This window comes from Sinocyclocheilus anshuiensis, unplaced genomic scaffold, assembly GCF_001515605.1.
Source record: "Sinocyclocheilus anshuiensis isolate Anshui unplaced genomic scaffold, SAMN03320099.WGS_v1.1 scaffold810, whole genome shotgun sequence".
NCBI lineage: Eukaryota > Metazoa > Chordata > Actinopteri > Cypriniformes > Cyprinidae > Sinocyclocheilus > Sinocyclocheilus anshuiensis.
Window position 1 is genome coordinate 1,138,947 of NW_015542409.1, and position 13,325 is coordinate 1,152,271.

The window sequence follows — 13,325 nt, forward strand, 5'->3', positions numbered from 1 at the left end:
AATTACGGTTGAACCTCTGATGTCACATGGATTATTTTAACGATCTCCTTACTATGTTTCTGAGCCTTGATCTTGTAAGGATCCTTGCGGTCTATGGGAGGGTCAGAGAGCTCATGGAATGCATCAAAAAATATCTTAATTTGTGTTCCGAAGATGAACGAAGATCTTACAGGTTTGGAACGACATGAGGGTGAGTAATTAATGACATAATTTTCATTTTTGGGTGAACTATCCCTTTAATACTGTTGTTCAACAAGGAGGCATTACATTTATATAATATGAGAGTAAAGACTTAAGACTATAAGATTTCTATAGCAAATAAATGTTCTTCTTTTGAATTATATATATATATATATATATATATATATATATGCTATCACAGTTTCCACAAACATATTAAGCAGTACAATGATGTTTTTAACATCAATAATAATATGACATTTTCCTTGACCACTAAATCAACATTAGAATGATTTCTGAAGTATCACGTGACTCACAAGACTGGAGTAATGGCTGCTGAAAATTCAGCTTCACCATCAAAGGACTAAATTACATTTTAAAACAACAAAATAGAAAACAGTTATGTTAAATTACTAATATTTATATCACAATATTACTGTTTTTACTGTATTTTTGATCAAATAAATGCATAATATCTTACCCCCAACTTTTTAATGGTAAACATTTAAGCTACTTGTGACATGAATTGGTGTGTAATGTGAAGTTATAAGCAAATACAAACAACTTAAAACAAACATTTGGTGAAGGGTCGTTCAGTCTGCTCTTCACATTGACTTTTCCTTTGGTCTCAAGGTCTCTGTGGCGATAGGGGGTGCCCTCGATGAAGGCTATGTAATCGTTATAAGAGCAGGTGGGACCAGCCAAAATCCCCATGAAATTACAGTTGTAACTGAAGTACTCCAATAAACTGGGCATTCGTCTGAATAAAACACAAATACAGAGGAAAACTAGATTTTAGAATTGCATTAGAACAAAAGTAAAATCACATCTAGAAAAGAGACTTGAGATTGCAGTTTTAAATATAAAGGGAAAAGCAACTACCACAATTACACACACTCAATCAAAAACTACATTCCTTCATTTAATTTTGTCTTTGTATAGTCAACATTTTAATAATGTCTTTTTAGTCTACATACCTTATGGCCAACAGTTTTTGACTTTGGTTTAGTTGATCTTCTTTCCTTGCCATTCCTATAAACACACACAAAATATATCAATACCAACACCATCAATCCATAATAAACATCCCAGATAATAGCTATAGACAGTAGATAAAGCTTCAGTCCACATTCAAGGTAACTGCATGGAAATGATGGAGCAGTATATTATTCAAAATGTCTCCTTTTTCTGTTTTCCACATAAGAAACGAGTCGTCCGGGTTTGGGATGATGGAATGATGATGGCAGACTTGCAAGTTTTTGGGTGAACTATTCCTTTAAATACAATATAGTGGGAAATCATAATGTTTGCATGATTTGAGCACAGTGGATGTCCCATACGTGCTCAAATTCTAAGCTTGTGAGTTTAGTCTAACACTCCCTGGCCTCCCTCTGATTTACAGAAGTAATTCGAGAGGGAAGAAATGTGCTGTAAATTGACTTGGCTCAGAGTTCATGTGGTCGACTCATGAGTCTCCTCTGCCTCAGTTGTTTGTCTTCCTGCACGGTAAGAAAAGGCAGGGCGACCCAGAGTAAGTGGCTTGAATAATTTCTTGTTGTTTTATTGCCACCCTTATGCATATAACAAAAAGACGAGCCACTTAAAATGTTTTCATTATGGTTTATGCCCGACTCAGTGAGCAGCAGCAGTGCAGAGACAGAGCTTCACCCACAGTATGCATCAACATGTCCCAAAACTAGTGATGGAGGTCAGCAAGGACTTCTATGGGGGACTTTGTCCTATTAGTGTCCTACGAACCATAGGGAATATCAGTGACAGGTTATTCGGGTCAACAGGCGAGTGAAACCACTTTATAAGCTTACATACAATTTATATTACAAAACAAGTAATTTTATATCACAGTAACAAAATACATCACAATATCTGTACTGGAAATCAATGAGAATTGCTTCATATAACCACATGGTAATGCCCATTTCTGGATAATCCACTGAATTAAATACTTTCCAAATGAAAGGGACTTCATCTCATTTGATTATGTTCTATATTTATCTACACTATGATGAAGACTAAAAGATACGATTATTCATAACAAATGAATAATATGTCCGACATCAGTCAAAATCAATCAAAACTAACAAAGACAAACTGAAAATAAAATAAAATTAATTAAGTAAAAATTAAATTAAATTAAACAAATTAAAATAAAATAAATGAAAAATCTGATACAATGCCGCCATGGCACAGTGTAAATCGTCATATCATCCAGAATTAATCTCGCACTAGACATTCAGTGAGGATAAAATCTTCAGTGAGGAGGTCAATCTTAAGGGAATCCACTCTGTTTAGAAGAATCTCCATAACAAAGGTTTGCAGGCTAGCAGCTGAACTCAGCAGAGGACAAAGAAATTAATTAGTGATAACGGTAATATTAAGAAGTGCGGTGTGAGGAGCACACATCATAAGGGTAATCTGTCACCCTGTGGAACAATAGAGGGGTGAAGAGAAGGAGGGAGGCTTGTTTTCATTTGCTTTCGTTTCATCCCGCTGCCTTCCATTTCTTTAATTAGTTTCTCAGGCCCTTTGGCAGCACATTTGACGATCACAACAGCAGTCGTCTGGAACAGCATCCAGAACAGAATCCCGATGCATCATACCTGTGTGTATTCTCAACTTTAACCAAACACACACACATTCACTCACCATCATGGATCTCAAAAGCCACACTGGTTATCTTCTGTGTGATGACCATCATTGGCCTGTCAGAGAGAAAAAAAGAGAAATATGAATAGAAAACACGGACAACGAAGCTCTGAAACTTCACACAGAAAGGCGTATTCTTACCCAGTGAAATCTGCAGAGTACATTCCGTAATCAAAGACGTAAACCCGGGTAATTTGGCAGAAGCTTAGATAACCCAGGGCGACCACCAAACAGTATCTGCAATGTGAAACAAACAGCAGGTTTTAGATTGCAAACCATTTCTGATACATTTATGTACTTATGACCATATTTCTTCAGATGTTACACATAAATTGTAGTTTTACAAGAGCTTTGATATCATGAGGGCCTGAAGGATGCCATACGGAGAATTATATGATCCATTAAAACCCAGAAACAAGCACAAACATCATTTAAAAAAAAATAAGCTAACAAAGAGCTCAAAGATGTTTCCAGAAATGAACTCAGTGGTGATGAGGGCTTTTGATCTGCAGAGACTGAACAGCAGACTCCGTGTGTGTGTGTGTGTGTGTGTGTAAACATTCTTTTCTACGCTAATGAATGACATTATTGCTCTCTATTCTTGTATGATGCAAAAAAAAAGGATGTGGAAATTAAAATGAAGGTAGAAGACAGAAAAAGGCACATACAGTGGGTACGGAAAGTATTCAGACCCCCTTACATTTTTCACTCTTTGTTGTATTGCAGCCATTTGCTAAAATCATTTAATAAGGGGGTCTGAATACTTTCCGTACCCACTGTATATTCTCAAACACACACAGAAAGAGTTATAAACTGCTAGTGCCATAGAGGAGTTTCATTATCGCTGACTGAGTTAAAAGGCTGCATGCGATTGCTCAGTCTGTATGGTATTTATTTTACATGGCTCTCTTGAACACTGGATTGTCCAATTAAGGCGCATATTTTAAATGATATAAATGATGTACGTAAAATGATATTAAAAAAGCATTAAATTAAGATCAACTACTAAAAATTAAAGATATTTCTCTTTTTCTTTTGAAGAACCAGAGTGCCCACTGTCAGAGTGCCAAAAATCTGGATATACGAGGAAGTCTGATTTTAGAAGTGTGATTTATAGACCTGAAATAGTCATGTTAATTATTAAAATCATAAAACTCCAAGAGCAGTTTTTTTAAAGAATACAATATTTTGTACTCTCATATGCAAACATATTATGAATTTGTCTAGAATATTCTATTTTCAAACTCTAAAATACTTTAAAAAATATGTTTTGAAAAATATATACTGTATATATATATATACACCTTTTCCTTAATTCTTTTCCAGCAAATCTGAAATAACTACATAAGTTATGGGTGCTTTGAATATTGTTGTGAACAGTGAGGGTGGCCTTGGTGCCTCTTCTCATGTCATAAAATAATTTGAACTGCAAATAATATTTAATGTCCATTTAATGATGCTCTATATGTTTGCTATGCATGTAAGTAACTGTGTAAGTGGGATAAATGGAGAATCAGCCTGTCATTATCACAACATAAACCTTCACAAAACTCCTCTGTGTCCTCTGATCATGCTTTTGGCCAGGTTACTGGTTTTGTTTGGTAGATTTAGCAGTACATTAACTAGATATCTATAAGCTTAAAGGGGTCATATGATGCTATTTTAAAGATCATTATTTTGTGTATTTGGTGTAACAGAATATGTTGACATGCGCGCATGTGAACCGAACGAATACAGTTTATTTTTTGTTCTCCGGAAATTCAAATAATAAATGCCGTTTTGACAGTCTTTGATGTGGCATGACAGATCGCTGTATAAACACCTTGGAGAGCCGCTTCTCGTTTTAGGTAGGCGTGGCTGACTCTTAACTTTTATAAAGAATATCTCTTTGGATTTGAGACTTTAGTCTTTGCAACTTTACAGATCTTCTTTATGCACCAACAGCTTGTAACACTCCAAAGAGAAAGGAAAACTTGAAATCGCATCATATGACCCCTTTAACTGTATATTCCGCTGTGTTTTCTGAGTCATGTCTAAGATGGTGAAAAAAGCAGCGTGGACCAGATGCTAACATGGTGCATAAAAACATTGTTGTTTTCTGCTGTGCATGCAAACGTACTGACTGAGAGTTTACACAACTTCGGTTGTGTTCTGTTCACCGCACATGACAACAGAAGGTCATTAGTCTAGTAATCGTGTGGTTTTAAAATGCAAGATCTTTTAATCTCACAGACAAAGGTAGGGAAAAGCAGATGACGCTAGCAGAGACTAGCATAACAGAAGCTCCCAGTCATTCTCATTATTTCTTATACACACACACTCGAGCTGTAGTGATGACACATTCAGCTCAGGTCCCCAGACACTGCAGGTGTGAGTACGAAGATAGACGAGGTGTGTGTGTGTCGTGTGTGTGCTTTCCATTCAACAATGTGAGTGTGTTTTGCAGATCTGCAAAACAGTTTGCCCCCTAAAGAATGCCAAAAATAGAATGGTCTCAACCACTGTATGATTCCCAAAATGACACAACCAGTAACGTCAATAGCCTTTCTACACAACCCACCGATAGAAGACAGAAAAAGGAGGAGGAAGAATTGTCTACCTCAACAACTACCCCTTGAATCATCCTAAGTAGGGATGCACCGATACCGATACTGGTATCGGTATCGGGCCCGATACTGGCCTCCTGTACTCGTACTCGTTAAAATGCCCCGATACCAAACGCCGATACCACACAGCATGTGATAAGCGCCATATTCAAACAAAGAAACACTGACAACAGACAGCGGAAAGGAGTTATGGATGTCTGCTACGAAGTATATGTATGCAATGAATATAATGTTAAACATTCAGTATTAACGCCTGTATAGCTGATGTGTGCGAGCTGATAAACAAAGCGCGCTGAGTGGATTGAGCGCGCGGCGGTGCAGATGCGCGAGCTTGTCGAGTGAATATACCTATCTCACAGACATCACTGTCGGTGCATCCCTAATCCTAAGACAGTAATATCAACTCATTTAAAACAAAATGTCCCTAAAGGGCCATTTGGCAGAAGTCTGACATTGAGGCAGTTTTATATTTACCACCTAGTAAAAAGTTTCTGGCAGCTGGCAGGAGACGGCACAGGGGAAATAATGGAAGATTTTATTACACCCGTGAGGAGGACAGTGACAGAATGATCTCTTTCTCATTATAATTATCTCTGGGTTGGTTTTCAACTCTTTCATCAGAAGAGTCGGGCTGTAAGAGAGGGGACGACTTCTATCAGCATGGACCTCAGTTCACCTAACGAATGAAAAGGGGGCCATGAAGGATTCGCGCACGTCTGGGTTCTACTGAATTTAAAGTAATGTAATGGTGTTCACAACCAGATTTTCTCTGGTGTTGTTACTTATTTCCTAGTGAAACAGTATTATTAGCTTTGAGGCCATTTTTGTGCAGTCAACACAAGAAACGCTGCATTTGTCCAGCCATTTCATGGGCTCTTTAGTAGGAAATGGAGTCACTTTTGATTTAATGTTGCCTTTAATGCTATGAAAGTTTTAAAAAATACAACAACTTTAAAGCACTTTTGAGTAATTTTTAATGTTGTTATAGTTATGAAATTATGAACTCACTTGTGCATGTGCTCGACTCCGGTCAGAATCATTATTCCATAAGTAATGCCACTCTGGAGCAGGAAATGAAGAGCATACCTGAAGAAGAGAGAGAAAAGGTTGTTTCTATTAATACAGCACATTTTTGCTTAATGTCCACTATACAATAAGAAACTTTCAAATGATACTTACAGTATATAACTACTACTCATAAAGGCAGGACTCTAACTCTTAATATGGCAGCTGTAGGAACAGAGTTCCACCTTGCAGAACAACCTATAGCCTTTCTGATAGAGGTAAAGGCTAGATGTAAATGCACATTATCTGGATCAGCATAAAAACAGTTTTTAGTGTAATCTAAGTTTTTGAGATTTCAGCTTGTCCTCATTCAAGTAGAAAAGCTGAATTTGTATGCCTATTACCCAGACTCAACAAATGAAACTGCCTTTATGTAAAGAAAAGAAACTTGATAGAAGCTTATCTGTAAGACACACTTAAACACACACAAACACAAAAAGAGACAATTTAATAAGGGTTTGAAAAGATGCCACTAATTAGCAGCCAGACATTTATCTATCCTTGATTATCATGAGTGTGGCCTATTGATCTGTTTGTCTTATTAAATGAGATGTTAATGAGTTCCGGATTTTAGTCGCCACTGACACATCAATACAAGCTTGTGTGTGCCGACAGTCAGAACACAGACACTAATGTTTCTAAAACTATGTTAGTATCGACAAGACTTTTTCTATTGTTACTCTCTTAATAAAATTAAAACACCAGCTGTTTCCCGCAAAGGTTTTCGCAAAGTATACTGGAATTGAAAAAACTAATTTTATAATTTTTTACTCCTGCACTCCAGTAAACCTTCTTTTAAAAATATCATGTTTCCAAAACAAATGAATAAACAAAAAAACATGTTTAGTCTTTAATGTTTATTACTGTAAATTCTAAACATATGTGACCCTGGACCACAAAACCAGTCTTAAGTCACTGGGGTATATTTGTAGCAATAGCCAAAAATACATTGTATGGGTCAAAATTATCGATTTTTCTTTTATGCCAAAAATCATTAGGACATTAAGTAAAGATCATGTTCCATGGAGATATTTTGTAAATTTCCTACTGTAAATATATCAAAAAGTAATTTTTGATTAGTAATATGCATTGCTAAGAACTTCATTTGGACAACTTTAAAGGCGATTTTCTCAACATTTAGTTTTTTTTGCACTCTCAGATTCCAGATTTTCAAATAGTTGTACCTCTGCCAAATATTGTCCTATCCTAACAAACCATACATCAATGGAAAGATTATTTATTCTGCTTTCAGATGATATATAAATCTCAATTTCGAAAAATTTACCCTTGTGACTGGTTTTGTGGTCCAGGGTCACATATATTATACGACTCTCAATCCAAAAATGGGACCCACCACTCAACAAAATTCATTGTAACCATGAAAACTCATATTTCTGTTTTCCATTTTTCAAATCCTTTTTTGGTTTGAATCAAATGTTGTAATGGTGTCTTTCATCTCACAGGTGACTTTCTGTTTAAAAAAAAATGTCCAGTCACTGTTGCACTGAGCTGAGGGAGTCATACAGGTGTATTTACAACTGAAACATACCACATAATTTGTTACTTGACAGTGTACTACAGACATCAGCTTCAGCTCTTTTTATTGTCCTATAAACCGATTGTTTATTCTGTATCAATCTCTCTCGTTTACAGACTGCTACATTTTCTATTGATTGGCGTCTGTTGTATCTTTCTGGAATGTCACACCAGCACAAATCCTGCAGTCCAGTGTACAAGCAAAAACTGGTTTCAGTTTCAATGCGGACACACAGAGAGGGATGCGTCAGTATGGACAGCAGGCAAATACTCACCAGCCAAAGCAGAAGAGGGCAAAGTATATGCCCAGCAGTGTGGCCACCACATGCCGCACAAAAGGACTGGTCTTGCTGGGGTGCAGATAGAGCCTGAACCACACGGCCGTGAGCAGGGCACAGAGCTGACATACTACAAAGTTCACCTAAAAACAAAGAAACAAATAAAAAACCCAATTGATCATCAACTGAACTTATGCCATCACGGCCAAAAGGCTGATACTTAGATGAGATGTATAACTTTTCAGATAGGTTTGTCACTTCTGAGCTATTTTAATAAATATTTATTTATTTAAATGCATTTTAAATTACATTAAAATATTTTCTTTCAGTTGTAAACATGCAGCTTTTCGCTTCACAAGATGTTAATTTATGGATTGGAGCCGTGTGGATTATTGTGATGTTTTTGATTGTTGTGATGTTTTTGATGATCAGCAGTTTGAACTCTTATTCTGACGGCACCCATTCACTGCAGAGGATCCATTGGTGAGTAAGTGATATAATGCAAAATTTCTCCAGTTTCTCCAACTGGTGAAGAAACAAACTCATCTACATCTTTTATGGCCCGAGAGTGAGTACATTTTCAGCAAGTTTTCATTTTTGGGTGAACTATGCCTTATCATTTTTAAGTAATCAGTTACTCATTTTTATGTCTCACAGTAATCGACTAGAACATTTCATAAAATGCCCATCCCAAGCACAACACAATAAAGTGAAAAGCATCAAGCATTATTTTGTTGTCATTTGGTAGCCCCGCCCACACGGAAACCCCATTGGTCCAAATACTGCTCCACATAGCTGTACATTTAACATCAAATATATTCTGATATTCAGTGAATTCAGTGTATACAGAAAAACGTCTCTAGGTTACGTATGTAACCATGGTTCCCCGAGGGAACGAGACGCTGCGGCGAGAATCGCTTTGGGAACGCCCCTGCATGACCACGTTCTGAAGCACGTGTAAAATCAGCCCAATGGAGCAGTGAGACGTCACAAGTGGGTAGGGTTGGGTATCGTTTGGTTTTTTTTCGATACCGGTGCCAAATCGATACTTTTAAAACGGTTCCGGTGCCTGAACCGATACTTATTAAAAAGTAAATAAATAAAAATTCCCCCCACAAATATTTCAATCGATCGCTCAGGCATGGCACCGAAATCTGCGTTCGGATTCGGTTCTAGTACACACCGGTTACATAGGTACCGGTGCCATATGGTACCAGGTTTCGGTACCCAACCCTACGAGCGGGGTGACGTGAGCACAAGTTAGCTTCGATGAAGTAGCGCCTGCAGCGATGCAGGGAGTATAGCAAAGAGACGAGGCGTCTCGTTCCCTCGGGGAACCATGGTTACATACGTAACCTAGAGGTCTAGGTTATAGAAGTTGACAAAAGTGTGCGGTGAGGACCAGCCCGCCGCAGCTCAAATGTCCTGCAAGGCCACACCCAAGTTGAAAGCCTTGGATGACCCCCATAGGTGACGGGAGGTCAGAGGACTCGTAGGCTAGTGAGATGGCCTCGACCCCCCACCTACTCATAGTCTGCTTGGTCGCCGGAGATCCTTTCTTTGGCGGACCAAAAACAAACAAAAAGCTGATCTGCCTTACGCCACGGGGCAGCTCTGTGTGCGTAAGCGTCCAGTGCTCGAACTGGACAGAGCAGATTAAGCCTTTCTTGGATCTAGCGTGTGAGGACCGAGAAAAGGACGAGCCCGTCTCGGACCCCTCCGCTAAATCCACTTGCGATCCCCATGACAACAGTCTATGCTGCGCCTCGGCAACAGCGGGACCGCTGCCAGCGGGATCGCGAGCCTGGCCGCTCTCATCAAACACAGTCAGGCGAGAGCGGAACACGCGCAGCGAGAGCAACTCGCAGTCATGACAATCAGCTCCCTCAAGAGCTGACCGTGCATGCTCTGCTCCTAAACAAACAACACACAGATCGTGTGTATCCCCCACCGCCAGATATCGTGGGCAGGGAGGAACACAACGTCTGTAATGCCGTTCGCTCGCCATAGACTTAGACTTTGCTTTTGACATGATTGATATGCTTGTGGCTGACAGACAACAATAAATAGGACTGACACATACACAGAGCGCTACTGAAGAGCAGAAGCTAACTTGCGCTCTGCCGGATGCGCTTTTATACTTCCTGGTGCTCACGTCACCCCACTCGTGACGTCTCGCTGCTCCATTGGGCTGATTTTACACGTGCTTCAGAACGCGGTCACGCAGGGACGTTCCCAAAGCGATTCTCGATGCAGCTCGAGTTCCTGAAGGGGAACTACAGTATTTGATACTGGAAACATGTCACTTGCCCCAGGTGTGAAGATTATTATTTAAAGACAATGGAATTTAGAAGAAATAATAAGCAATCAAAATCAAAACAAACCACGACTAGCAGGGTCAGAGAACAAGGATTCAACCCTGTTCCAGGAGAACGTCAGAAGGTTGGCAGGACTCAGTGAGGTTCCTGCAGTATTTCAGGACCCTGTAAGCCTTGTGACCTACTTAAAAGACAATGCCTTGAGCGTCACACTGACATGCTTCTCATGAAAGCCAAAGACATCCACAGCATGAGACTGGGAGTTGTTTCTTGAGTGGAAACAGCTGTGAAACTTCTACTTCAAATCATCTGAAGACAGATATATATATATATATATATCTTCAAATAAATTCAAACATTTTAACATCTGTAAAGAGCTTCATTCCTATGCTTTATACATATAACAATCATCATAAGTCTGCAGAATAGCTACTTTTCTGGCATGTGTGGCACATTAAAGGGAAAAATAGATACTATGTACTGAAATAGACAAGGGTGGTCATCAAAACTCTAAATTGAATCTGCTAACAAAATGAACAGGGCCCTAACCACAAGGAATACACTGATATTAAAATTCAGGTCAATAAAATAAGCTGATAAATACTTTTATGGTAACTGAAAAATGGCCTTTAAAAAATGACATTCAAAACATTATAATGATATTATTAAAATAATAAAATATCTAAACATAAAGACAAAAACTAAACTCAATTTTAGATATTTCAAGATTTTTATTAGTATTTAGTTTTGTTTTGTTTTTTGTGACAGAATTCACACACCACACAATAAACTGTATTTCTGTCCTCATCAACCACATCTGCATTCAACTTCTGTAGAATAGCACTTAATAAATCCACCACAACAAGGACACCACCTGTTTTTGCGACATCCAGTTCATCTGTCAAGCGTGGTCTGCAGACCAGACCAAGAGGGTTATGGGAGTTTCTTGGCAGCATGCTTTAACTTGTATGTATGTAGCACTAGCAATGCTGCATTGTAAACTCATCAAAAGACATCTCAAGCTCCAAGTAATCAATATAAACCAAAAATCATGCTAAATGACAGATGACAGCACGGTAATAGTATAAGAGAGCCACGTGTCTTTGAGATTACCTGAGCTTGGATGTAATAAAAATCTTAACTAAAATCATGTCCCTTTGAATTAGGTTTACTACTTTCAAGTCTTGGAACACTTAACCCCATTTACATTGACAGCAAAAAACTGTCCATTATGAACAACTGCTCATGAACGCCAAGCACACCGTTTGATGCTGAGACTGAATAATGCTGGTAAGAAATTGAGTTAGTTATAACTATGAAGGCTTACATAATGTCTCAGACACAACATAAAATAATCCTTGACAGATGAAGGATTATCAGTCGGTTTTGACAGAGGCTTGTTTGCCAGCTTCTGTCACTTTCTTTGCAGACTTCCTGTTGCTCTCTCACTCAGTTTCATCTGTCCATCTGTCACACTTGCAGCAAGCACACACAATACACTAAATAAGCCAGTTAGTTAGTTAGTTAGTTAGTTAGTTAGTTATAGGAAATCACACAGCTAAAAGGTCAAAATCAGTCATAAATGTGCCATAAGAAATGGCCTTGTAATACCACAAAATTAAATAAATTGTAAATATTTGACACCAGCACGTTCATGCTGGCCCAACCCAGTCTTGAGCTATAGCCACAGTGTCAAACATTTCAACACAAAGCCACAAAAAAAGCATTTTAGCTGCATTGTGTGGCAAGACAAATCATACTAATAATTCATAAAACAGGTAGTGTCTCCAAAAGAACGTGCAACTTCATTTCACTTTGCAGTGGCAGATTGCTTTCTGATTCTCAGCACCCACTAAACAGAGAGCACAACTGCTTAGATTCAGACTTTCAGAGATTCATAGAAAAGGTACCATGAAAGATGACACCAACTCAATATATCAATACAGATTATAAAGCATGCTCTCATAAGCGTTTAATGTTAAGGGCAGTCAAGGAGAGAGGAGAGGAAATAGGGGCTCTAGCAAACATTTTTACAGAAGAACGTTAAAAAGGCTCATTCACAAGCTCTGCCTTAACAGCCAGTTGTAAATGAAAGAGGCTGGAAAACAAAAACCCTGGAAAAACAGGCCAAGTTACTTAACTCGATAACACCCATCTGAAGCAGATGCTGGTAAACTTTTGACATTTTGACACAACAACATGAGCCCATTTCTGTTACTGCTTTATCATTTTGCAAAAAGGTCTTGATAAAATGGACTTCTAGTGAAACTATTAAACTTAAATTGGGGTGATTTAATGCAATCATAAAAGCTAAGGAGTAATTTTCTGTGCTAGAACATAAGGGAATTTATGGAAACTCCTTTGTGATTTCTCGTAAGAAGAATAAATTTTTGTTGTTCTTATTCCATAAATTATTAAACGGCCATTTTAATAACCATATTAAGAGTCAAATATAAGGTAAATATGACGGCAAATTTAACTCAGAAATACTGCTGAAAACCTTTATTATTTAAAAATGGCTTCTTTTTTTTTTACATTTTTAAAAATGTAATACATATAAAATAAAACAAAACTGGGTAATTTATTTGTGTAATTAATTAATTATATATATATATATACAGGTGCATCTCAATAAATTAGAATGTCGTGGAAAAGTTCATTTATTTCAGTAATTCAAC

General features: G+C 37.9%; 1 protein-coding gene across 1 annotated transcript in view; it reads right to left on the minus strand.

Annotated features, from left to right (window-relative positions):
• LOC107693237 (membrane-bound O-acyltransferase domain-containing protein 2-like) overlaps positions 1–13,325 on the minus strand; it is a 30,573-nt gene that overhangs the window by 4,479 nt on the left and 12,769 nt on the right. Inside the window, exons 2-7 of the mRNA XM_016492545.1 lie at positions 8,327–8,472; positions 6,459–6,536; positions 2,986–3,081; positions 2,845–2,900; positions 1,158–1,212; positions 757–940 (exon numbers count right to left, since the gene is read on the minus strand). Of these exons, the coding sequence (XP_016348031.1) occupies positions 757–940; positions 1,158–1,212; positions 2,845–2,900; positions 2,986–3,081; positions 6,459–6,536; positions 8,327–8,472 (615 nt within the window). The remainder of the gene's footprint in view (positions 1–756; positions 941–1,157; positions 1,213–2,844; positions 2,901–2,985; positions 3,082–6,458; positions 6,537–8,326; positions 8,473–13,325) is intronic.